The following is a 27,058-nucleotide window of genomic DNA, read 5'->3' as shown; positions in this document are numbered from 1 at the left end:
AAAGTTAATCTTTCAAGATAAAGTGAGTGACATACTGTCTGTAGGAAACTGAAATTATTACTATTATCTGTAGTAGGCTCCTGCGTATACAAACCACTTTCACAGATTTCCAACTATGTTACCTATAAAAATCATGGCATACATCAGTGTGGTTTATTAATTTCTTGTTTTAAATTTAACGGGGACACCATTAAAAACCTTTGTCTTCATTTTAGGCTTTTTAACTCCATGATAACTAGGAGAATTTGCAATGTTTTTTTTTACCAACAACTAAGTGTCTGACTTAGTCTGACTGGTACACATTTTGTTCACTTGTCTCTTTCTTTGCATTTTTTTTACATCATATAACGTAGCAATAAAACATTTCAGTTAGGTTAAAATTTGGAAATATGTCTGTGAAAGTCAGGACTTCAAATTGTCTTACCATATTTAATCATGTGGGGTTGTTTGTATCAGTGGTAATCCTTGTTTATTGTGACAAAACTGCACTTACTGTATCTGGATCTGGATTGTTCTAGTAATGCTAGACATTTAATTGTAACATTCAGCATTTTCAGAGATCTTTGTTGATCTCAAATATAATAAGACTTTCTTACTGAGAAATGTTCTCAAACAAGTAAAAATGCACAAAAATATATCCTCATAGAAGAAAAAAAACACAATGATAAAACAATGCATTTTGCAAAGGGGCGGCCTAGTCACATGCCCTAATTAAAAGCAGACGTAGGATTTTGACTGGCTGTTTGGAAGTCCTCCATATACAGTATTACTCATTGGCAACCGCCTGTACTGCCTTAAAGACCACACTTGACAAGGTCTATTGGTTTGTCGTTCAACTTCATTTGAAGTTTGTCAAATGTTTTATATATTATTAGTAGTAGAAAGTGAGAAAAAGTATATACTTCTACCAGAATTCCATGGTTTTGTTCAAAAGTTTTCCCTTTTGTGGTGTGATTGCACTGAGATGTGTTCTTGTTGTGGCTCTCAATGTCAAACCCAGTGCTGTATATTGTGTTTTTGCATTCTTCATGGTGGTCATATGGGCTTTATTTCTATAATTCATAGCTGATAAAATGCTAGGTTTGTGTGATGTTTAGGCACAGTAGCCATTACTGTATTTCTGGCATGCTTGTTCTCTTCTCAATTTGTCCAAATATAGTTCGATTATGGAGGTATTGCCTCACTGAAAGGATAGGAAAACCAGTACATATTTTCCATTTCTGTAAATAGATTTTTGTATACAATTACAGCACAATATCATAGTTCTTCATGAGTTTGTTGCTGTGTGCTGTGTTTCTCTAATAGAGACAATGAGAGATTAAAGAATGCAAACAAATTGAGGAATCTGGCTCTAAAATTACTGTGATCCTCTGTTTGAAGGCACTCATAGAAGTGCAAGTGAAATCATTAATGCTTCTAATCACAAATCCCATCACATAATATTTACTAATCTTCTAGGCGCCACAGCTGTAATAAATATATTGAAGGTAATGATCCTTTGAGATGTAGTACTGTTTACAGAATAAGTGGACTAGGCAATAAATTACTTTTTTACTTATCACGTGTTTGTTTAGTGCGAGAGCAGATCTGCCCCTCTTTGAGCGCCTGTTCAGCACAGGGGAAGAGTCTTTCCAAGAGTCGAGTCAGTTGTCCTTAATGAAGCACAAAAACAATAATGAAATATTTTTTTCCACATCATATTGTAGTCAACAAAATGTTTTGCCAGTGGGCTTTTCTTTTCTTTTACAATGAGGAAAATTGCACTTGGCAGGTCAAACCTCAGTCAAGCACCATGCATGTTTTGGGCCCTCCAGTACGGCAGTGCTCTCATTTTCCATGTTTTTATGTACCCATGAAAACCACAACTTAGTGTTCATTATGATGCAATTCATCGCTTGCTGTCGTTTTTACCCAGATTTATTGGATTTAGCAATTCTTCTTTCTGTTTGTGTCATAAGGGAGGTGTCGAGTCTTTTTGAGTTTGTATTCGCTCGAAATTCCCTCATCGAAACTACAGGGAATCAGATTTAACGAAGAGAACCTTTTACATAACGGTTAGTGGGAGTCTAGGCCAGACAGCCCAGCTGTGATATAGATGAACCCCTCGCTAGAGCTGGTTTCAAGAGATGGCTGGATGTGATCCTGAGATCAGTTTAACTACTAGCATCCAGCTAGGAGCAAGATGATCCCAATGTCCTTCTCATATTAGCAAACTTTATGTTATGTTTATGTTATGTTCTGATGTAGTTCAGAAAGAAAACACAACGCTTCAGCTGTGGAGCCTTCTCACACCCGAAGAAGGATTCACAGCTGAAAAGTTGTTTCCTTTTTTCCTCTTTTCAGCATGGAATAAACCTTTAACTTGTTCCTTTATGTTCTGATATTTTGTTCTGTTTTAATTAAAACACATCTCCTACATTATTTATAGCTTTGTTTACACAATAAATCACTATAGAGTGATACTTTTGAAATGTGAAAAAAGAATGTGGTTTTCTAACACATTTCTTGATGTGTGTGTATATATGGTCACAACCTGTTCTTGCAGCTCTTAGTTTATTAACCTTGGGGATTGAAAGCTCTTGTGCCTGTGGGGCAGAGCTTTCAAGTCCTTGTCCATCAGGCACCTGTCCTCTGTTTTTCCTTTAGCAGAGCTCTCTGTTTATATATTTAAATCTTTTACTGCTCTCATTATGTGTGCTCCAAAACCTCCATCCACTGGATGCTGGGAAACGATAACATGGGCGTAGTTAGGCAAATGATGAGTTCAATTAAGAGATCAATTAAAAGCTCCAGGAGAGCTCCATTAGGGTGAAAATTAAAAGGCTCCATGTTTTGATTACGGTAGGATATCCAACTTTTTAATCGATTAATTGCAGTAACTTACCTCCTGTGAAGTGTTCCTTTAAAAAAAATCATTCTTCTGAATTCCATTCTTCCTTCTATACCAGTAATGGGGGTCGGTTTTCACACTGAGTTGCTCAAAAGTACCAGGTCGATATTCAGTGGGATCTTATGGAACCCCAGAGGCCTGTGGGACTCGAGGGAAGGAGTGAGTATCCCAAAGGATACTTTCAGGACATACACGGTACAACAGACAGCACCACACAATGTAGACAGTACATTATGAAATGGTACGTAATAAGTAGAGATAGTATGTACAGTCAATAAGCAACCGGAACAATAAATACATGGTAGAGAACAATAAATATATGGTAGTGAACAGAAATACATGGAAGTCTAAGCCAAAAGTACATGGCGCAGAGGTGCAGCGAGTTCTGAGGTTTTGCACAGCTGGTTGTTAAGGATGCGTACTGCCATAGGGTAGATGCTGTTCTTAAGTCTAGTTGTCCGTGTTTCAGTACTGCAGTGCGGCTTGCCAGAGCACAGGGGAGAGAACAGTTTGTGGCCGGGATGGCTGGGATCTTGAATAATGGATTGGGCTTTATTACCACAGCGGATGGTGTGAATCTCAGCAATTGATGATGATTCACATACGTTGCCACAGCCCTTTATAGGTTTCCTCTGTCATGTATGGTGATATTGCTGTACTAGACAGCAATACCACATTAAGACTGTGTTTCCACCTTCACTCTCACTTGTCAGAGATTTGTGCTTTAAAACCAGTCCACAGTTACTACAGCTCTGCTGGCATCCTTACGTAATTATGAAAATACTGCTCAGCGTAGATTGGCCACATTAAATTGGCGTTAATTCCACCTTGGATTGCTTGGATGAGCCACTTTGTTATGAAAGTCGGTTATTTAAGATTGATGTCCTGGCTCTACTACCTAGTTACGTTAGTTACTGTTACTGGAATGCAAATGGATAGTTTCATGTGTTTCTAAGTCATTTTTATTTTATGTACTTCTGAGTCATTGCATTTCAGCTTTTTTTAACCTCATATGAAGTCCAGAAAGTTCTGAGCAAGCACCTGTTTCCAGACCCTCTTGTCATTTTTGAGTGTGAGAGTTTGAAATGTTCAACACTCGGTCGCTTAGAACTCAAAAGACTTAATATAAAAAAATAAGGACTGGATCCAAGAGGAAAGAATTGGCATTAAGAATTAATTCTTTTCTTGTTTGCATCTTCAGCACTAGGAGAGTAGGTCCAACTTAAAGGATTTTTTGTCCCCAAATAGGGCTGAACATCTGTGAAATCCTTTCCTTGTGTGCAGGATTGTTAGAATTCTGTAATGATGTGCTGCTCATGTGCAGATCTTCAAAGTCCCCACTTACGGGTCACTTTGAAGTTCACCCAGTCACGCTGGAGGTGAAGCAGACTCTTTCTCGCCTTTGGTTCCCCTGTTAAAAACTCTGGCCCCCGCCGGCATTTCGTGAATGCAGCCAAGTTCTTGTCTGGCAAGTGGCGGGAGGAGCAACGTGCTACGTGTTGCAGGTCTTTGCTTTGAAGTGCGCTTTTTAAATGTGGAAAAATCTTCTTTCTGCATGAAGTCCTCGGCCATAAATTTAGGCTGAGCTCTTACTTCTTAAGTAACTGCGGAATATTGACTTGCCAATGAGTCTCCAGGGACCATGCAGACAGCAGCCATGTAGATGCCAAAACCCTTCCAGTGGTGGAACTAATTTTCTCTTGTGTTCGGAGACTCTTCTGGGGAGCAGATGCTTCGTGGAGACACTTTAGAGCTTCCGCTGCAGGTCTTGGGAGGCAGCGGGCTTGGCTTGTGGTAGGTGACACTGCCCTTTTGCTTCTGACCTCCGCTGGGGTCATAGAGAAGGCCTCGTCAGCCCAGTCCTTTTCAGACTGGAATCCTTTTCAATGGAACTGCGTGCAGAAACAAACCGCACGTTGTAGGAAGCCCTATCTAACATTTATCTGTCCCCACTGATCTGTCTGTCCCAAGGAAAGTCACGTATTTATTGACTCTTGAGTGCTTTGAGTTTATATTATTATTGATGGTTTACAGCCACCTGGGTCAAATTAAACTGAATGCTTAATTTAAAGAGGTTAATCATTACCATTCGACTGACTTTACTGCATAGATAAGAGAATTTCCGTCTTTTACACTACAGGTCTAGGATGGGAGTTCACTGAAATGTGCATTTTTAAATTATAATTGTCTAGTGCTTGTAATTCTTAGAAATTGACATGGCAAAATATCCAAGTGTGCTGAGGATTTTTCTTTTTTTTTTTTGCTTGCAGTTCCATTTCATTTTATCCATCTTGTTCAGAAGGATAAATCCAACATTCTTGCTATTTCTTATTTTGCTGGCGCCTGGGAAAAACATGGGGGAGCACAGTGATACAGTGCTCAGTGTTGCTGCCGCACAGCACTGGGACCCTGATTGCTATCTGTGTGCAGTTTGTATGTTTTCCCCCACGTGTGTGGGGGTTTCCTTTGGGTGCTCTGGTGTCCTCCAACACTTCGAAGACTTGCTGGTAGGTTAATTGGCTTCTGGGAAAAAGCGACCCTGGTGAGAATGTGTGTGTGTGTGTGTCTGAGACTTGTGTCCCATCCAGGTTGTATCCTGCCTTGCTTTCTGGAATGGCGCCTGGCTCCCCTGCAACCCTGAATTAGAAGAAGCAGTAAGAAAATGGATTGATGGGGGAAAACGTATGGAAAAGCGTAACTTGGCCTTCAGAAACACCCCCATGTGGGCAGCCATGTGTGCGCACATACTATTGCTTTGTGTTGCTCATAACTGCACCTGCCACACTTAAGGGATCCCCAGCCTGGGGAAGAAAGATGGGTGTGAGAAGAATTAAGGGTGAAGGCTGTACATCGGGGGGGGGTTACCTGTCTCTCTCCTGGGCTGTAACATCCTCATCCTTCTGATTGGAGTACAGGACTATGAGCCGTGAATCCCCCAGGATTATCATCTAATGTTTCCTTATCTAATCTCAAAGTCCAGAGCAGGGACACCCAGGAGAGGAAGGTCAAATCCCTGCAACGGAGACTGGGGGGGCGATGGGTGACGGTGAGAATACAAATGGAGGAGAACTTGCCTTCTGTTTTCTTCTTGTAGTGCTGTTCAGCTCAGGTTTGCAACAGGACAGGTGGCAGTGTTTCATTTTTGTGTGGGTCTGCCGTTATTCTGTCAATGCATGAATAGAGAAAGGAGTCGATTTCAGTTTTTAACCATTCAGCTCACGGGAGTGGAATAATCCAGTTAAAGCAAGTTAAACTAAATCCCTGATCGTAGTTTATTTAAGTAGAGACTGCTCCTGTTTACATTGCTAAGGAACGGAGTCATCTGAGCTTCACTGGAGATTGTGATGTTTGACAGCAGGATATGCAGTAAAGTTCAAGTATTTGAATTTCCCTGATTTACCAAAGTTTCCCACTATGCATTATAAGTAAGCATTTAAAACCAAAGGCAGTTTAAACTGCGATGGTCTGTCCCTGTGATGATGGGACTGCTTTCTTGGCCTTCTTTGGGCTTTCTGGCTTATAAGGACAGCAGAGTCAATTCTGGAACAACCAGAACACAAGTCAGCGACTGCTGTGGAATTACTAGAAAACGCTAAGCAGAAACGGATAAAAATTGTGCCAGAGTATGATTGAATATGCACCTTTTTTATGGCATAGGACTGCATACACTGCTGACTGTCTAGAGCCGATGTTATTTCTGTAACTGCAGTTGTCCCTGTCCCTGTACCCCAACAGCAAAACATTTCAGATTTATTAAAATACTAGGCATGTGACACACAGCATAGTTGGCAAGCTGAACTGGAAGACAGCCCAACATTTGACTACACTGTGTAATGTATATTGTTATTATTATAATCAAATTTAATTGTATATGATCCCATAACGGATGTCTTCCCTATTTCCACCTCCAATTAATTAAGTCAGTGTAATTTAAGTAATTGTCATTTACCCATATAAACAGTGTTACTTGAGAAAGAATTCTTCAGGCGTCAATCCCATCCAATTTTGACTAGATTGGAATCACTCTGTTTAATGGTCTTAAATCGGGAATTCTGTTGCTTTGTGTGAAAGTTATTTCTAAATTTCTAAGCTTTGAGTAGGAGGATTGAGTTCCTTATCTTATTTCAGTAAGGCTTCATGGAAAGTTTGTTTACATGGTAGAAAAAGTGCAGGGCAGAAATTTCAGAAGAGAAGCAAAACTTCTCGTAAATATAGTAATTGTCTGCATTATATCATCAAGTGCTCTTAGCACAGCTGGGCCAAGCAAAGTTCCAGTCACATCGAAGTACAGTATTTTCATTGGCAGGCCGAGTTCCAGCTACGCCAATTAGTAACATTGTCTTGAAACAAGGCTGTATCAAACTCTCCCCTGAATATTCCCCCCGAGAAATCATATGAGTAAGTGCAACAAAATTAACGCTGGTAGGTTTGTGTTTGAGCCCAAACAAAAATAAGCAGTGGTAAAGATTGACCATGGGAACAGATCCTGTAAAAACACTAATAGTTAATATCTTTGTATCCTGGTGCCAGTGGTGTGTCACTGTCTATACAGATCTCCTCTGTGAAATGTGACAGTATCACGAGCATGTCCTGTGGAGTGGAGATACTATGGCCATTCCCAGTAGTGCTCTTGTGTGTTATTAAAGTGTATTTGACTACATATTTGGATACTGTGTTTGTACTGTACTTTGGACATTCATTTTATTTCAGGGCCCAACATTTCAAAGGGGTGCAAGATTTAGCGTGCCATGAGAGATATTTTTAAATCGCTTTCGTTCATATCATTTGCTTTTTGGGAATCACTTTCCAAAGGGCTCAAGCGTACCCTTTCTTACCTTTTTGAACTGTATCAGCTGTCATGCTCCCGATCTGTGGGTCGGCATCAACCGTCCCTTTGAGGGACCACAGTGTCGGAGTATGGCGCTTGTACGCACGCTGGGGGCGGAGCGGCGGCTCTGTGGCTAAGGATCTGCCCCTGTGGCTGGAAGGTTGCCCCTGAGCAAGGCCCTTAACCCCAGCTCCTCCAGGGGCACCGTACAAATGGCTGACCCTGCGCTCTGACCCCAAGCTTCTCTCTCCCCGTTTGTGTGCCTGTGTGTCTCATCGACAGCAAGCTGGGAAAAGACAAAGACAAGGAATTGTATATGGCCAGTAAAGTGATCTTCCTATTCTTCTTCTTCTTCTTCTTCTTCTTGTGATGTGCCTCTGGCAGCCCATGGTGGCCTGTTGCCCAGTTCCGTGTCCTGAGAACAGCGCAAAAGGAAATCCCTCCCAGGCCGGACAGGCAGGCTGCTAACTACAGCAATGACAGGTCCCAGCCCAGTGGAAAGCACACACCTGAGAGAGGCACTTCAGTCAGCTGCACTTCCTTCCTGCTCTGCAGATCATCTCGTCCTTCACTGGCGTCCAGTGCTAATTGGGCTCAGCTCGTGCTTGAACTTTATTTTGCGGCAGTAAGGGCTAGAGGTGCATTGGTTATTTTTTTTCCACCCAGCTGATTATGAGGTCATAAACGAAGGCGTAAGGAAAATAAGGTTATACATGAGAGGAGGCCTCATGTGGTTGCTAGTAGCTTTTTGATTTGAGGATCTCATCCAGCTTTTTCTTGAAAGAGAAAGAAGTCAGTATGGGCTTCTATGCCATAGCAGGGTAGGTTGTTCTAGTCTCTCAAAACCGCTTCTAAATGCGCTCCTGCATTTTCCATTTATGTGCTCTGGTGTTTGTTTGTTCCATTGAAGTCCATTGCATTGTGAGGATTTTGAAATCTTGATAATATCGGGGCCCCTTGTAGTCCTCTCTTTTCAAAGTTCAGGGCTCTTAGCCTGTCAGCGCATTGCACTCCTTTGAACCCAAGATTGTAAAGTCCCAGCGAATGCCCTGCTCCACTCATAACCCTGGAATAAAGCCTGGTACTGAATCTGAACTGTGTGTGTCAGTGGTATGACAGTGCTTAGTCTCCTCCCCACCCTAAGCTTCCTTTTTAGGGAGTGAAAGACATTGCTGTGGAAAGTGAATCTGTTATATTTTCGTGATTAAGACCGGAAAATCATGAGGGTCAACAGGACACACATATTCTGGGCCGCCCTTCCTATATGCTGAACTTTTATTAATAACTTCCTGTATTATACGTATTTTGAACTCGGAGGAGCTGCATTTGTTCATGTTCTTTAACTTAGCCTTGAGGGCATAATTCATTCGGTGCAGGTAAAAGTGACCCGTGAAACACAACACAAATTTACACTCCGATGATTTGTCACAATGAACAGTTTTCATCATTCACACTGTATGATGGTATCATGTGTAACATCTGTTGCTCTGGGTTGTGAGACGCCAATGGTTGACGATCTAATTTTCCATCACCCTGTCGGTGTACAACAAAAATGAAGTCTGCAGAGAGGGGCAGCAATAGAGCATGGTGCTGCATGGTTTTTGAAATGTGGAATTGTAGCGAATGACGAAGATGATTTCATCTTGAAGATCATCTGTATCCTATTGGTGTCTCTGTTTTTGATGTGTCCTGTTTCATGAGTCACACACACTTTTTACAGCTCACGTGTAACCAGGAATCATTTACTGATCTTGTGCAGAAAGTCTGTCCCACAGGGCTGTTCAGTTCTAATCGCTGACTTTCACATCAATTTGTGTGTCTGTCTCTGTTGCATCATTTCCCATGCAGCAGGGCCAAGACTGTATCTTGGAAACACCTGTGCGCACTGATCAGCTTTGTTTGTGTCTGCTGTTCCGCCCGCAAGCCAGTCACACAGTGAATGAACCCATGGAAAACGTTCGTTTCTGAGTGATAAACTCAAGGGCCTGTTTCCTCTTCTTATGGCTGGTTAGAAGTCTCAAGAACAAACCACCTGCCTGAGGAAGAAGTTAGACAAATAAAGCCAACATTTAAACCATAATAAATATACTGCAGGAAATGTAAAATTCATTCTGTTTCTCTTGCATGTGTTTATTAGACTATAATTTGGAAAGAGGAAGTGTGTGGGGCAAGGGGGCAAAGATGTAGGGGAGACACTCAGTTACTGTTTATTTTCCTGATTTTATGGAAAGTATCTGTTGAGCAGAGTTTCAGTACAAGCAAAGCAAAGAGCACAATGAAAAGTGCTCTCTATCTCTGCTTCCATATACCATTTATATTTTTGTGCCTTTGACTACTGAGGTAGTCAAAGAACCATATGGCACTGTTTTTGGTCCTGCTAGCAGTATGTACCGTTCCCCTCTTTGTGACATTTTAAAATAATGACTGTTATAAAAACATTTAATAGCAACCATTAATCTACATTTACTAAAGGTTTGGGACAGTAATTAGATTCGGTTTTTAAGTATGATGAAAATGTTACTCAGAGAATAATTTGTTGCTCTATTAATTTTTTCCCTCATCTCTGCAAGACTGCAGAAGGCACTTTGTGGCTCATTTGATGTTTTTATGTATATTTCTACTTGCACCCCATAGTGTATAGTAATGTGGTATATTGTGTGTCTAATGGCTATTTAGGCAGATTGTGGACTGAAGAAATTAGTGTTTAATTATTACTGCCATGTAATTCATGTTTCTCCACTGTGGAATCCCTCTCCTTACAGGCCATAAAAGATAAGAATCATTTCCAGTATTGAGGTATTCATTCATGATCTTACATATTTTAAGTTTTAAATCAAGAAAGCTTCAAGACGGATATTAAAAGTGCATGTCTATCTGAGTACTTCTCAAATCAAGATACTTTGTTTGAAGAACATTTTGAATGTTATGTGTACTGAGGTGTTATGGAGAATTATTCTTTATTTTTTGTCTATTTTGATTAATTTCATTCCACTGTCAAAAACCTAAACCTGGATGCAGCATCATTTTTTGTCTGAGCTTCTGTGCGTATCTGGCAAGCTACCATCATTTTTTTTTTCCTATTTTTTGAGGGGACGCTTTGTTTCAGGAAGCCAGTAATAACCCCTGTTTCTAGGCATGCAGATTTGAACATGGTCGTTTGCTTTTTTTCAAAGCGAAAGCTGCACGTGAACTCGTTTTTGTTTTTTTCCACCCATACTTCTGAAAGAAGCTCCCATCTGCACCTCATTGCAGTGCTCTGGTTGAACTGTGGCCTCTGCTGTAGCGGCACAACATTGTCGAAGCGCACGGTTAGCAAATCCTCCTGTTGGGTGGGGGAGGGGAGGGAGCGCAGAAGCTCTGGTCACTGTTGGCAGACGAAGGGAACTGTTTATCAGGCTTCGTCCTTGACAACGATGGGAAACTTGAGTTGTGATGGGAACCTGCGACACACGTTTTTCTTTTCAGATGCAAACGTCAGATGGCTAGTGCTTGCTCCGGACAGGGGTATTGTGTGGGCTTCCTGTCTTTCCAGTCTCACAAGTGTGATAGGGCCTCAGGAGCTGTCAGCCCCTTGTCACTGTGGTCGTAGCTGAAAGCATGAGAGAGCCGAGAGCGATGTGGACCGAGTCCGAGAGAGCATGTACACGTACTGTGGCTTCTGAACTTTATCCAGTATAATACGGACAATAAACATGCCCTGTAAGTTACAAGCTCTTGTTCTTTCGTGGAATGGATGATTGGTGAGTCAAATCAGTAAATAGCTATTCCATTTCTGTCCCATCACCACGTTTGGATGTTTCTAATTATGTAGTTTGGAGGAAAGCAAATTCCCTGGCCACTTGCCAGGTGAACCGAAACCTGTTTTTCTTTCAGGAAGCTTGGACCAATGGAGCTTTTGTGGATGCCATTTTTTCATTTCAAATTGATGCCTAATGGCTGATTCTGTGACATCTGAGAGGCTGGAGTTTTTTTATGACGTCACAATATTATATCACACTGCCTTTCTTTGCTTCAGACACCATTGACCTGTTTACATCTTTTAAGCTCATAAACGTTTTCCCTAAGAGCCGGCCTCATGTTGCTCACAAACAGAACACACATTTGCCAACATGTACACAAAACATGAAACGAGTGGCATTTTGAGTTTGGATTCCTGGTGGGGACACCCACTCATTTTTATGGAGTGAAAAATGATCTAAGATTTAAAGTTGATATGACACCTGACAGGAGGGTTTGGATTCTTTCTTCTGGCAGGCTGTGCCTTTTGTCTCAGTCATTTATTTCTAATTGAGTTTAGGTGGTTATATTGTTATTCCTGGTTTTTCTTCGATTCTGTTTGACTTTTTTCTGTGATTGTTGAAACCTCTTCCAAAGTATGAACTTTGCTGGAAAATAGCTTAAAAACTGAATTCTATTGTGGCAGTATTATCACTTGGCCCATAAAGAGATGTGAAAAGGGTAAATTAAAAGGATTTTTTTCTTTAAAGGAAATATCTGTGTAGAAGGTAAAGTCATCTGACACATGGGATTTTGATTTTTTCTTTATTTAGATTTTTATACATTTTCCACTATTTTCATCTTCATATTCCATATTGCAAACATTTGTCAAAATGTGTCAGAGTTGCTCTGAGTTAAATAAATTGAAGCCTTTATTGATGGTATGAAACCCATCCTGCTGCTCTATGGTTGAGCAGGCTTAAAGAAAGCTTCTGACCTTTACTGTCTTTATCTCCTTTTAAAAGTGACAGGATTGATGTTCTTTGAGGCTGTCTGGCTGTTTCTGTCTTCAAAGATCTACCCAACAATCTAATTTTTTTCCGAAATACCCTCTGATCAATAAAACTGAGGTGATTGTGTCTATTCCAACGTGTGCTTCTATCAGCCAGTTCAGTGAGGTGCTTGAAAACGTGATGGCCCTGTTTGACATACGTGCCAGAAAAGAATGTACTGTAGCTCTCTACGAACGTGAGACTTTCTGTCAGCAATATATCCGTTAAAGCACACTGGGAGAATGCACATTCTTGAAAAACAAAGACGGGAATCTGTGAACATTTACATTTACGTTCTTTATCAGTTCTTCTGGTTTCCATAAAACTTTTTTTTTGTAGCAGCAAAAGTCTGGTGGGTTTTTGCTCCTCTGTTCGTGAATAGAAATCTTCCTGTGATCACCATAGTCCCTTTACTATGAAACATTATGAGTTACAGTCTTCCATTCAGCTTTCTTTCACGTATAACCCTTCTCTAAAATACCTGCCATGTTACGCAGCTGAAACAAATTAATTTTCTCACATAGAGCATTTTTTAATTGCACATACTGTACTGCATACATTAACAGTGGTAAACAGTAATGGCATTTCTTCACTAACAGTCAACAAAAGCATTTTGTTTAGGAAGCTTTACATGATACATAAACCAGCATTCTTCTGAAAATAAATATGGCTTTTTGCTGCAGCACAGTCTCTTTGTGCATTTTGTTTTAGTTTTTGAGGTATAGGACAAGAACATGAAACCTTATCCAGCACATTTATCCAGTGCGGTTGTGACCCCCTTCTGCAGTATTGACTTGAAATGATCAGCCTGCCACCCCTCCCACAGAATTCACTGCCCCAGGGTGCAGTCAGGAGGGGCTAGTCGTGATTCCAGCTTGCATTGAGTATTGGCACCTGAGAGTGCGTGTTGCACCTTTTAGGGCTCATGTTAAAAACTTGGATTAAATGCACAAATGACCTACTGTAGAAAACATGTAAGAAAATGGGTCCTGGAAGCCTCATATTGACCTCTAATTCAACACAATCCTCCAGTGCATCTGCAAGGCAGGGGGGCTGTCTTCAGGTCCCATTGTTGATCAGGAGTAAGACGTGACCATCTTTCTTTCAACCAGATTTTGGTACCAGTTTCTAGGCTAAGAGAGACCGCAAATGAAATGACTTTTATGGGATGGTGAAGAAACAAACCCATCTCTGTTTGCGTCTTGTGATTTATACATCTATTTCTTGACAGACTAAGAAGCGGATTTAAAATATATTTAACTACAGCAGCTAGAAATTTGTATGAGCTCCAGCAACATAGCTTTTATTTCCGTTTTTGGCTGTTTTTACTGTGTGGGGTTCTTATACCTCTCACTTTGTCTCTCAGAATAACCAGGGCTGCTAGATTGTTCCAAGACTGTAAGTGTCTGTTTGGCTTTATTTCTCCTCCAGAAGAAGGAAGAGATGAGGGTCACTCTGGCTTGAAATGAGCCAGGCTTTTGTTTTTGCGGTCTTTGGCATAATGTGATTTTCAAAAATAAAGGTACTTCGTCCTTACTTTAATATAATAACTTTGAATGTTCTCTTTGTGTTTTTTTTCTCCCCAGAGATCATCGATGACCTAACGCATTTGGTAGACCATACAGACGGCAGGATTCGCAAGGAAACAAAAAGGGTTAAAATTGTGGAAACTAAGTCCACTTCCTGTGGTATGCCATCTTTTAATTTCCCTCATTGAATTCCCTGTCCTTTTAATCTGCTCCGTATTAATGATATCTTACACACCTGCCATTTTCGTAGCACTGGTACAAGATCTGATGCACCAAAAACATTCAATTAATAGCAAATTAATAGTTTGTGGTATGTCTGTGATAAATTCCTCACTAGGAGCTCCGTTAAAGCTTCTTGTTCTGGGATAAGGAGCTCAAAATGTTGGAATGGTAAGTAATACAGCAGCTTGTAAATACCAAGTGTTGTTTCCTGTGCCAATTCCAGATTTCAGGGCTGTTACTCCACCGGGGCAGTACTCCCATTTCTACCTCTATTCTAGAACTGTGCTTTTGATGCTCCCCAGCTTGCAGCAGTTCTTCTTCTATCGGTACGTCGTGTAGTATATCCCGTCCAGAATTCCTCTCCCAGTGACCCTGCCACGTTTTGTACCGGGAGCTCATGAAAAGGCACACGCCGAGCCTGCTGCTCTCTCTGTGCTGCGGTGTGAGCTAGGCCGCGTCCCCCGAGTAACAGGACAGAACTGTGGCCGCGGCACATGAGCTGAGGGACGGGCCGCGGGCCGCCGTCCGCAGTTCTTGGGGTGCGTTAGTGTTGGGGTGGCCCTGTAAGATGAAGAGGTCTCCCGTAAGCCTTGATACGGAGAGCGGCAAGGTGCTGTCTCCATAGGGAGCCTTCCGGCTCTGCAGTGGTGCCAGCAGGAAGAACAGGATCCACCAAGAGCATGGGAGTCTCGCTAACCGCCCTGAAAGCTGATTGATTGCTCCGCCATTTAGCCCACAAGGTGGCATCATAGTCTTAAAGCTTTTTGGACGGATTCTGGTGGAAACGGGGGTTAGTCTGTGCAAATTCTGTATTGTTATGACACGCATCTTTCAAGGGCAGTGACCTCTGGAACTGGTGTTTCTACCAGCATGTCCCATTCGTGTGGTAAGAATGCAGGACAAATGAGGGATGGACTGCACTCACTGTTTCCCACTATAATCTGCTGCCAATCAAAATAAATGGTGAATCACATGGAGCACTGAAAATTATTTGGCCCCTAAATTAAATGTTCACATGCTGGCATGTCTTTTTATAGAAAAGCATGTGTAATGACTCAAAATAGTATGACAACACGGCCGGTTGTTTCCCCTGTTGGTGATCATCCATATTTCAAAATCTAATCTGAATTTTCACTTGTAGCGTCAGGGCAAAGTTACGACACTCCTGTGATACAATAGCGCTGTAAGGGCTCATAGCTGAATGCAGTGGGCATAAAATGGATGTCTTGTGTAGAAAAAGATTAAAAAAAAGATGAAGGCACCTAGCTTTTCAAGCCACCTTAACTATTCAGAGGTGCAGAAATGCAATTTGCATATGCAGCTGTTTAAATAGCTCCACTGATGCTGGTGGAGCCGAGGAGACAGAGAGTGGGCTAAATGGCAAAGCCCTGGGTGCACAGTACTTCTGCCAAGGTCATCCATCACTGCTTTCTGATGGTAATTAGAATTGTAGCTATGGTTAATAAGCCAGAACCGCGGGCGCTGATTTGCCAAACACATTTAAACAATTTAATTACAAAACACATTCTTCAGAGCTGGCACAGTGTCTGCAGCAATATACTATGTGGTATTCCACTGCTGAATGACCTTTCGACCGGGAATGTCAGTGTGAGCGGTGTGTCTGAACTCACTCAAGTAGTGACCATAAGCATATAATGTGAGATGTTTTGCACCTATTCTGTTTGGAGGTAGAAATAATAACAATATTGTATCCAAAACACACAATCCTGTGTGATTAGTGTGTCATCAGGGTCTTATAACAACAAAAGCTGGTGTTAATGAAGACCAAATATAGCTTTTGTATTGTGTTATGTTTTGCGTAAAGGACGCAGAATCTTCGAGAAACATTAAACAGCGAAGCCGCAAGTCAGCTCATGGGCAATCTTTCCGCTTGCATTGCAGTAAAGAGCAACTGAATTCTGTGTTCCAAAACTGATGTTTCTGGTTCTCTGGGAGCCCATGTACATCATTTTGTGTCCATTCTGAATTTAATATCAACTGTGAACGACAAGCAGTTCAATGAAAGTACTATAAACGCCACCGTCAAAGACATGGAGCACATTTTATGCAGCTGTTAACAATGGCTGTTGAAACAGGGCTCACAGTATGTTGTTATTTGTAGTTAATTTAGCATGAAGAACTTTGCACTGTGATTTAAATGCCATCTGATCTCCTACTGAGATTATAGCACCAAGGAAGAAACCTCAGTGTGTCAGATTTGTATTTTTGAAGAAGTCAATTAACGTGCCTGTAAGACAGAAGAGCTCTCGTGGAAGTGAGCGTCTGGGGGTGAAGTCAGCCTTCGTTACCAAGCACAGGGCCTCTTAATCTCTTGACTCTCATTTTAAAGTAGTGGTTTTTTACTCTATACTGGCTTTATGGGAAAAGGTAAAAGAAAAATTATACTGCTGGGGCCTCGAATGTGGGAGAGCGCGTTTTCTGGGCCTGGTTTTATTTGTCCAGCAAACCCACTGCTGTATTGCCTGGGAAATGCCGGCATTGTTCGGCCGGGGGACCCTGGTAACAGGCAGCCAGGGCTCAAGCAGTCAGGTCTGAAGAAACAACAAGATGAAGGTCAGCTAATATAACAGTTAATTCCATTTCCTGTTACCCATGACAGCTGCGAAGCGTTTATTTGAAGATCCCAGACCCCGAGTCACTGCGCACATTGTTAGGCCCGTGAGTGTTTTCTGCCTTTGCCAACACTTAAGGATATTAATGTATTCTGTGAGGGGGAGGCCAGGGGAACAGAAAATTCCCTTTTCTTATGAGCTCCCACCCTCCCCTGTTTTGTGTTTCACTTTTCTTTTCTTTTCTTTTTTTTCCGTTGACTCCCCGACTTTTGTTTCTCCTGCACAGAAGAGAAAATGGCGCATATCGCAGATTGGTTTTTGCATTTTCACTACAGTTTTAGGACTTGTGATCTGAACGACTGTTGCTTTTCTTGGCTGACGCGTGCTTTTAAAGCTTGATCAGACCAGAACCGGACAGGCTACTTTGGAAAAGTGGACATTGACTTCGGACGACGTGGGTGTGGCCTCTTTAATGACAGCCCAACGGGTCAGAAGTTGGTACCCGATCATCATTAGAGTTGTATGGGCATTTTAAGCCATTGATTCAGAAGGTCAGAAGAATATTTTTTAAAGCATACTGCTTTCTCCTCAAAACTGGGCTGGTCAGAAGTGTTTATTCATCCAAAATATATGCTGTTTTAACTCCCAGTTCCACTTGGGAGAACACACAGAACTTGCAGGAGCTTTGCTGCGAGGAAGCTTGAGGACTACTTGTTTTCACAAAACGAAAGGAACCTCTGACCACTGTTGAGTAGGTGCCATACCCCCAGAGCTGCTTGAATGAACATTAAAAGCTGTAATTTGCGAGGTGATTTTCCAGAGGTAATTAAACAATTAAACAAGGCCGGTGGTGGAGAGGAGGGAGGGGAGAGATTGGTTAATAACGTTTAAAAAACACTTTTGCACCTTTAGTCGCCAAAAAGGGATTTTCACTCGCACTTAGATAAATTTATAATATGCTCTTTAATCCCGTATGGAAATGTTAATGAGATGGAAACGGCCAAAATACCTCTCTGGGCTTTGGAGAGCAGGGGAATGAGTCTCAGACTCTCCAGTGGGGTTTCACCAAGACACACAAGAAGACCCTTTGTTTTCCTGTTTAATAAGCCAGGGATACAGCCTTTAAACCACAAGAGCACTGAAAGCGAAGGGGAGAAAGCGGGAGAGAGAGAAGTGGTGGTGGTGGAGGAGGCTGAAAGAAAGAAATGCTGAAGGGTTTGTCGAACTTTGTGGGCATTATCCGTTTTATAATATGGGGGGGGGGGGGAAGGGGGTCTTGGACTCACCACTGCAGGGGTTGGTGCAATGGACACTCGCACTGAAGGTGGAAGCACAGCACTTCTGAAGGCCTTCCTTCGATTTTGACTTAATTAAGGAACTTCAGTCTTTGTTTCTGGGAGTCCCATTACGTGCTGAGCTCCAGCCCCCACAGTGAAAGGAGGGGAGAGATTCAGGCTGGGAAGTGTATGCACGCCAGCTGCCATTGTGTTTTTGTTGCCAAACTGAAGACAGGAACAAGTGCAGGCTGGGACTTGCCAGGGGTCATCTTTTTTTTTTTTTCTGAAGGAAAAGGGCCGATATCTCAGGGTACAGGCACAGCCAGTTTGCAAACATTAGTTATGAGCAGAGAGCAGCAGTGCAGCTCTGTACAGATGTCCCAGGAGGAAATAATCAATGTGGGGTTCTGTGTGGAGCTGATCTACATGGTAGTCGTACAGCACTCATAGCTCTTCTGTGAATAGGACTTTTTACTCATAGTCGTTTCAGCCCCTAATGGCATAGAAGTGAGTAACTGCATTAACAGTTGAAGCAAGGGAGAAGTCTGGAGATGCCAGAATGTCCAAGTCCAGACTGGAATTCAGCCAAGGTGCCAGGGATAACACCTCAACTTCAGAGCTATCCCATGGGATCTCTGATGTCCTCAGTTTAATGTCTTGGATGAAGAACGCACCTGCCACTGTCGTGTCCTCTGTCACTGTAGTGGGGCATTACTGTGGACGTTGTGGTCCATAGTAAAGAAGGCCACATACTGTACACCACTTAGAACAGGATACAGGATCCTGGTTTTCCTGAAAGGTCTCAGATCCCAGTACTGACCAGGCACAGCCATCCTTCCTTGCTCTTCTGATGCAATCAGGCTACAAGGTATACTGTAAGCTACTTGTACTTGTACACTGCTGTCTTAACATTGCCTCTGACCTAGTATCATGGCAGGGGCTTCATTTCGTGGGGGGTAAGGGGGAGGGGGGAGGGGGGGCGTACCCCAGTTGCATATAGTTTACAGTGAAAAGAGGATCTTTGAACTTAGGGAGACAAAAACAGGCTTAGATTAACCTTTTTAATAGCCTTTAAGATCGCCCTGACCAAAATTAAAAGTTGAGGCAGTCTTTAAAAAGTTAAATGAAGTCTCTTTCACAGAGTCATTTCCCCCGCTCAGAAAAGAGAGGATTTCTGATACCAGATTAGCCTTGTGGCGCAAAATTAATGGGCACCAAAGGGCCCCGGGATTTGTGGCATGAGTTTCCCAGGGTTTAATCATCTCATAAAGCTGCTCAATGCAGCTCCTTTTCCTCCAATAATCTACTTATCCAGCAATTTGCCACTCCTGCGGCGTGGAATCTCACAGGTTGTTTGCATCTCAAGTAGCCCTGAATTGTTTGGGCTTTTGAAGGCGGATGCTTGCGAGTTAATTGTAGCGGCTGGGACTAATGATTCCCATGTTCACAGGCAGGTTAAATGAGGGAAACAGGAGGCTCCAAAAAACCCGGCTTTATTCTTGGAGGGTCTTTATGGGCGTCTTCCTTGCTTTTCTCCCTTTTTTCCTTTCTTTCTCGTTTGAAAGGCTGCAGAAGAGCTTCTGCATCAAGTGCACGGACTGAGTTTCAGAAAAGAAGTCAGCTTGCAGTTGCAAAATTTTTCTGAATGATTTAGTTGGTTCTTCATGGACTGCCTTTGCTTGAGTCACCGAGTTTAAGGTGTGTGGGAATGAACCCCCAAAATCGGGGGTCTTTCTTGCGAAGCTTTTACAGATTTATTTATCAGTTGGTTATTTATCACTGCTCTAGAAGTTCTAAAGAAGACTTCTGTCCGATGAGAAGTAAAAGGAGAGTAGACTAAAAGCAGGCTACACGGTAACTGATATTTTTCCAGTGTATGCTTCTCATAGACGTAACAAACTGCTTAAAACAAGAGGCAGGGAAGTTAAATTGTGGTGCGCTATACTTGCTGGGGGAGGGAGCAAAAACACACTACGCGAACCTAGCTTGGGGAATTCTGCAATCCTAGGCCTGTCTGCCCCGATCCAAGACCGTGAAGGACAAATTAACCCCAATTTAATTGATGGGGCTGTAAAAATTCAGCCTGAGGTTTCACCTTACAAATCTGTCAGCTGAGACTGTGATTTCCCTGCTAAATTATTCATGTTCTGTGTAATTGGTTTGTTTTAACTCCGCAACACCCAGTGAACAAAATACAAAAGTGCTTTTATAACAGGAAGGTATTATTCTTTTAAATTGCTTGCTTAATGTATCTGCCTGTGCATTTTTTTTATTTTAAAATGGGGGTAGTTCAGGGAAAGGCAGGCAGTGTGTGGCTCATTCCATCTTTAAATAAGTGATGCTGGTGTAGTGGTGGGATCGGTTTGGCAATACTATTGTGGGGGTTGTAACAGGATTACAATTAGTAAAATGATGGCTAATCATGTTAACATAAAACTTGACTCTTTCTTAAAGGCCAATAGAACCTTTTGTGCAGCTGAGGGACAATACGAAAGAGGGAGGGAAGAGGGGGGTTCACAATTGCTCCTTTTTTCTTTTCTTTCCTTTTTCTTTTGTCCATCAAATTTGATTTGTAGAAGCAATGCGCCAGCCCGGTGAATAGGGAGTCTGCATGCCTCCTTCTAAAGCTCTGGGTGGTCATTTTGACTTTGACATGGAAACGGAAGGCACTGCTGCCGCGATTTGCAAAGCCAGAGGCTTTAATCTGCTTGGCCTGCAAACGTGACCGTTGTCAATAAGCCACACAAGCCAGGTCAGAAGTAGCTTACTTAGTTACTTAGGAGGGTGATGACAGTTCTCCCAAAAGCCAAGATGAAGGAAGGGAGAGGGGTGTTTAATCCTGTTCTGTGCTATCATGTCCGATACCAGAATCAAAACTGGAGTGTGGCCCTCTTCACTATGAGTGAGAGAACCGAGAGAATAGATTCTTCAGACATGGGGACTTTTACTGTGTCTCTTGTATCTTCAGTGTCTCCTGCAGGTTTTCTCTAAGCTGTTATTTGTTTCTGGCAGGTGAAGGGCAGACTTTTTCCCCCGCTAGATCCAACAGTACAGCATTGAATATTACATTTTGATGTCCAGTATATGCTCCAACGAACCTTGCTCAATCCGGATGTTAGACCCTTTTTCCCCCCTCAACAAATCAGTGTCTTGAAAAGGGGTGAATCCTTGGTAAGGCGATGAGAACATAAGGACGTTAGAAATGGAGGCCGTTAGAATGGAGAGGCCGTCTGACGCATCGAGCTTGTGTTTGGTAGTTAGTAGTTAATGGATCCAAAGATCTCATCCAACCATTTTTTGAAAGAAGCCAGGGTATTGGCTCCAGCAGCAACATGACTGGACAGGTTGTTTCGTTCTCTTACAACCCTTTGTGTAAAGAAGTGCCTCCTGGTCTCAGTTTTGAATGCACTTCTACATAATTTCTGCACGTGCCCTCTGGTTTGGGCTAGAAACCTGTAAGCCAGTGAGTGTGTAAGGACATAAGGTCTAATATTAGTTGAACTTTCCGTAGTCATCACGGGAATCCTGCTTTGTGCTTGTCTGTCTGTGCTTGCTCGTGATCCGGATTTTGTTTTTGCTTGCTATGCCACTGAATTCTCTCTGCTTTTATTTTGCTCTTCTGCATCGTGCACCAAAAAAACTCTCTATCCAGTTTTGTTTTTTTTTTGCCTGTTGGAGTAATTCATACAATCCCTTTTGTGTTTTTAGCTGCTTGGTCTAAAAACTCCTGGTTTCACAGCAAAAGCAACATGCCTCCCAGATATTTTAGACCCACATACACCACATGAAGCCCGGCGGGTTTCTTGAGGACTCCCCAGCTAGTGCCTCCCCTATAGTGTCTTCCTATAGGCTACTTGTGTATGGGCAGTGAGAGCTTGAAAATAAAGAGAATATTAACTAAGCTGAAAATATGAACTGAAAATAAACAAAAAAGCTTAATTTGATATAATAGTGGACAAGCTGAGTAAGCCGAGAACACTTTGTGTAGTGGAAGCTGGCTGACAACTTTCAGAATTGCAGCGATGCATGAGTTTAAAATCTGTGCCAGATTTCTTCCAGACAGCTGAATGCTATTTGAATTAGTGCTTTCTGCATTCTCCTGTGCCTGGCTAGGTTAAGGCAACTACTTGGCAAGAGATTAGTAAAATTGCCATGCAAAACTACAGACAAGAGCAAAAAAATGAAGGATTTAGGCTTGACACATTCCTTTCTAGAAAGTGTGACGAGGTATCCAGGACAATTCTTGCCAACTCATCAAAGAGATTTTATGAAAAAAAATACAAAACAGCTGCTGAAGCTTTTAAAGTTTCAAATATTAGGGAAACTGTAACAAACTGATAATCCTTTCATACTGCCTTTTAACTTAAAAACAGCCAAATTCATGTGAATGTTTAACATAATATACTGCCTGAGTTTTTTTCTCTCAATTTCTGTCATCCTGTTATTTTAGTGTGATAGATTGGTTCACAGAGCATATAGCCAGAAGAGACCCAAACAGTTAGATATTGATACACGGGACCCTTTCTGGCAGAAAAAAACAAGATTTGTTCATGGCTAAACCATGGAAAAAAATGCCAAGCCTGTATCAGATTTCAGGTTCCACAAAAATTAACAGTTTAGGTTTGGTGTGGGTTGGGCTTAGTAGCTCTTTCTGTGAAGAAACATAACAGCAGCTCTGAAATAAGGATTACTTATCTTTCAAAGTACATAAAGTACATAGCGTGTCAATAGGACCATCAGACTTTCTGCATGGTGAAACAGTGGTTAGGGTTCTGAATTTGTAACCAGGAGGTTGTGGGTTCAAATCCACGTGAGATACTGCTGTTGTACCCTTGAGCTAGATACTTCAGCTGTGTTGTTTCAGGAAAATATCCAGCCTTTTAAACTGATGCAAATGTATGTTATCTTGAATAAAAGCGTCAACCCAATAAATGAGTAAAGTCCTCGACTTGGAAGACAAGAGCTGCGAAGTGGGCGAAAAATTAGAGACTTCATGTCGGTGGGGAAAAAAAAAGTGTTACCTTATAATTCCACCTTCACCATTAATGGGATCAGCGCGACCTTATAAAAACATTTCCACAATCTATCTTTCTTTCTTCGCAACAGCGCAGGCAGGCAGGACTTGACCGCAGGGTGACATTACGACCGCTGTCTGGTCTGTCACTGACAAAAGAACTGTTGCCAACTGCAAAATCGGCAAACAAGATTCCTACATCCGATATTCCCCTCCCAAAGCAGATTGAGGAAAGCTTCTGTTGTTTGGAGATGCTTGGTGTCGTTAAACAGTGGGTGTAATAACAGGACTGTAATTGCCCAGTTGGTTGTGGTAATTGCTTATGGAACTTGGACGCCTTTTGCCAGCTGGAAGCGAAATGATGGTCCAGTCATTTAAGTGCTGGCTTCTATCTTCAGATTCCACTGCATTTCCCAAATCCCGTTCAGTCAGACCTTGCACAGCCCTTCTCTTTTGTCGTGGCATAGGTTCAAATTGACCTTTTATCCCATTGTAGTGCCTTTTTCTGCACCTGTAACTGTAAAGTATGCTTGGTTGTCCTCAAGGAGTTGAACATTAATGTGAGATGATGTGAGTGGTATATGTTGTGCTACACAGTGTACTACACCAACCTAAATCAGTTCTCCTAAGCCTGAAAGATTCCTGTTAGAAGCACGAGAGCAATATCTGATGTCCCGGTGTAGCATATATTCATCGAGCCGGTCCGTGTGTGCAGCTGTGTGACAAGGGAAGCTGTGAAGCTGTGTGAGGCATGGTCGCAGCCAGCACTCTGTGACAGTCGAGTCACTGGCTGGCCATGCCAGCGCCAGCTCTCTTTCCTCTCTTATGCAAGGGGGAACTGTCACAACAAGACATGTTTATGACAGAGTTACTGGATGCCTTTGTAATGCCACTTGAATTGTTGCCAGACTTTAAAACCCCTTCTTTTCCCATGGGCTCCCCAACCGAGAATGAGTGGATACTTTACAGTAAATATTGGCATGCCATAAAACATGCATTTAACACTGGGCTTGACAGCTAACAGTGACTGCATTGTGTGATCAATGCAAAAAATTGTCTTTTATGGCTTTTTTTTTTCCTTGTGCAGCTCTACAATAGGGAATTAAGATTGTTTTGCCACATTCTTCTGCTGTGCTCCTCTCTTCTGGGTGCCCTGAAAAACACATTCAGGTTCCAGTCTGGAGATAAGTCTGTATATTGAGGAAAATAAGCATTGGGGTTTGGTTAACTCGCATTACTGTAACCAGTACTGATTTTGTGCTTATAATGGACTGAGGATTAATAAATTCATGAAGAATTTATCATTTGATTATTTTTTTTTACAATGAATGTTAATGCTTCCAGTTGAAAAGAATTTGAATATGTCTGGATCTGTTCGTGTCTGCTTTTCTTTTCTGTGAGCAGAGCTAGCAACACAAGCTGTAAGTAAGCCATGGCGATATGTCAAACACATTGACGGACTGAAGCACTATGTGTTTAATGTCAACATTAGGGTTATGGTCAGAGTGGGCTGCTGTTTTACATGATTTTACACTGGTTAAAGCTGCCAGAAAGCTAGAAAGCTTTCAGATCTAGGTGGATCTAGAGGCTAGAGGTGTAGCTGCCTCCATGACAAAGTTGGGAAATGAAAAACAAGCAAGCCCGTGCATCACTGACTTTTCTGAGATGAGGGGCAACGGTGCTATCATGACCGCATGCTGTGAGCACAGTGGTTTTGGAAATTAATGTCCTGATTTATTTCATGCTCAAATTGTGTTGTCTGTAGTTACCATAGTGGAACTCTAAATCTGGAAAAAAGTCTGGAAAATATTGTGATCTCTGTTCCTGAGGAGGGACCCCCCCCCCACACACACACACAGCTCCAGACCTCAGTTCCCAGAAAATGACGATACAGTTCTCCACCCAGAGCTGTTCTGTTCTCCACCACCAAAACGTTGTAGTGAGAGTGAAAGAAGTAAACAATGCAATCACTTAATTGCCCAGTGTCTCTGTTGCCTGCAATTAGCAGTTGTGGACTGTATGATAATAAAGGAGATGCCGAGACTTCCTTATCCTTTAAATTTGTCTGTGTCAGTGGGCCTCAAGCATGGAAATTTGTTATACTGAAGCATGTGGCAATGTTGGTATGATTTGCTGGCTTTGGCTGGTGTTATTACCTTCCAATAAATAACCAAGCCATTTTATTTCACTCATTTGTTTTCTTTTTCATGGTAAACCATTTTTTCGTTTCAGGTCTGATGCTTCAGTGTTGTAGACAGCATTTGAGTGACTGTGTAAAGTCTTCTTTGCTAATGGGTATAGCGTTCTGGGAGGCAAAACCACTGTGTTGCACAGGAACACAATTTGTCTTCTCCCATGTGAAATAAAGCATGCTAGCAAGGAGCTCATTGTGCAACCTTGGTTGCACCACAGTGCATCTGAATTTCTTGCCTGTTGTTTATTTAACATTAAGCTCTGTTCTTTAATCCTCTTTTGTTTCTGTTTTCCTCTTTCAGGAATGCTAGTGGTGATTGTGTTGCTGCTAATTGCCATTGTGGTAGTTGCTGTGTGGCCAACTAAATAACGTGGAGGTTATGTGCAGCTCTTTGTCAGACCGGGCTGGGTGTGGGATGAAGACTTCCATTTTTCCATTTTGCACTCTGTACTTTTTGGCTTTTGATTCATGAGAGAAATACCTTTATTCAGGTGATTCGGGGTCATATAGTTCTGGCATCCATGCCATTTAGATCTGTAAGAATTTGTGTTTTTTTTTCTAAAAAAGTATTCTATTGTGAAGAATAACTTTGATCAGCCTTACAGCAGGGCTCTTTTTTACCGGGCGCACTGCAGTTCTGTCTCATCTGAACTAACAGGTTGTTAAAACCACTGGTTCAGAAATACAGTATTAGCAAATATTTACACTACAGCTGTCACATGTTATTATCAGTTGCAAATGGAATTTTATATTGTTTATAAAGTAATATAAGCCAAGAACAATAATACTGTGTTGCAAACTAACTGTTTTACTTTACTGTGAATCAAAGGATATCAATGGCTGTAATTTCTAATAAATGACATTAACAAAACCTTGGTGTCTGTGCTTCTTTGTACAGTTTCCCCAGAGCCCACTCAGGCAAGTCAGATATAACTAGATGTCTTCTGACTTCTACTTCTGCTCCTCCCCATGAGAGGTCTTACAAGATACTCTTGACACTTAAAGCAGAATTTCTAGGCTTGTTTTTTCAAATTTGTAGGTTTGCCAAATGAAATATTTAATTGGGACAGACTGGATGTTTTGGGTTTTTTATGTTTATTAGATACTGCTGGGTGAGTGTTTGATCTGAGAAATCTGTTCAGAGAATAGTGGTATTGGCTGAACTATGATCGTGGTGGGCAATAAGGGAGAGTTTAGCAATGAGGGCAGTGGGTGGAGACCAGGGTGAAAAGCCCTTGACCTCTGTCTCCAGAGGCCTGAGCCCAAACCCAGTTGAAATGCTGTTTTTATCATTGTTCATAGAACTGGCTACACTTAGGACCCCACACGGCTTTTCACTCAGTTGGAAATTTAACAGTAAATTCTTTCTAAAGTAAGGAAATCATACACCTACATGCTCTCTCTGGTCCCCTTGAATTGTGCAGATTGCTCTGAGTCGCCTTTTGTTGTCCGTTTTTGTATTGCGATCTGATTTTCAGTGCCTCCCTATGTTTGTACTTGGAAGATAAAAATGGGCTCCTGAATTTGGGCTATTTGCTTCTCAAATGTTTTTAAACTTGTTGTTTTAAAAAAAGTGTAGACGGATTACTGGCCACTGTATTGCACAAATCACTGCTTGAGAGTGTGTTGAAGGATTTTTACAGTTACGTTTTCCTTCTTCTGTGCACAGTTTCCTAAAGGAAAGCAAGATTGGGGAAAATCGAGTCCACCCAGTTCCGAGATCTTGACAGTCCGATTTAGCTTCCCACAGAAAAACACATAG

The 27,058-nt window shown here is 41.9% G+C and overlaps 1 protein-coding gene across 3 annotated transcripts in view; it reads left to right on the top strand.

Moving 5' to 3' along the window:
- stx8 (syntaxin 8) overlaps nucleotides 1-26,167 on the top strand; it is a 52,605-nt gene extending 26,438 nt beyond the window's left edge. For 2 of the 3 annotated variants that reach the window (XM_088600012.1, XM_088600014.1), the window contains 3 exons: nucleotides 14,074-14,175; nucleotides 14,462-14,564; nucleotides 25,598-26,167. In XM_088600012.1, coding sequence (XP_088456138.1) covers nucleotides 14,074-14,175; nucleotides 14,462-14,564; nucleotides 25,598-25,661 — 269 coding nt within the window. In that variant the 3' untranslated portion in view covers nucleotides 25,662-26,167. The remainder of the gene's footprint in view (nucleotides 1-14,073; nucleotides 14,176-14,461; nucleotides 14,565-25,597) is intronic. The other variant, XM_088600013.1, reaches the window with a different exon arrangement.
- The last annotated feature ends 891 nt before the right edge of the window (nucleotides 26,168-27,058 follow it).

This window comes from Lepisosteus platostomus, chromosome 11 (assembly GCF_059453375.1).
Source record: "Lepisosteus platostomus isolate fLepPlt1 chromosome 11, fLepPlt1.hap1, whole genome shotgun sequence".
NCBI lineage: Eukaryota > Metazoa > Chordata > Actinopteri > Semionotiformes > Lepisosteidae > Lepisosteus > Lepisosteus platostomus.
The sequence above is the reverse complement of the archived record's forward strand: the minus strand, read 5'-3'. Positions and strand labels throughout refer to the sequence as shown.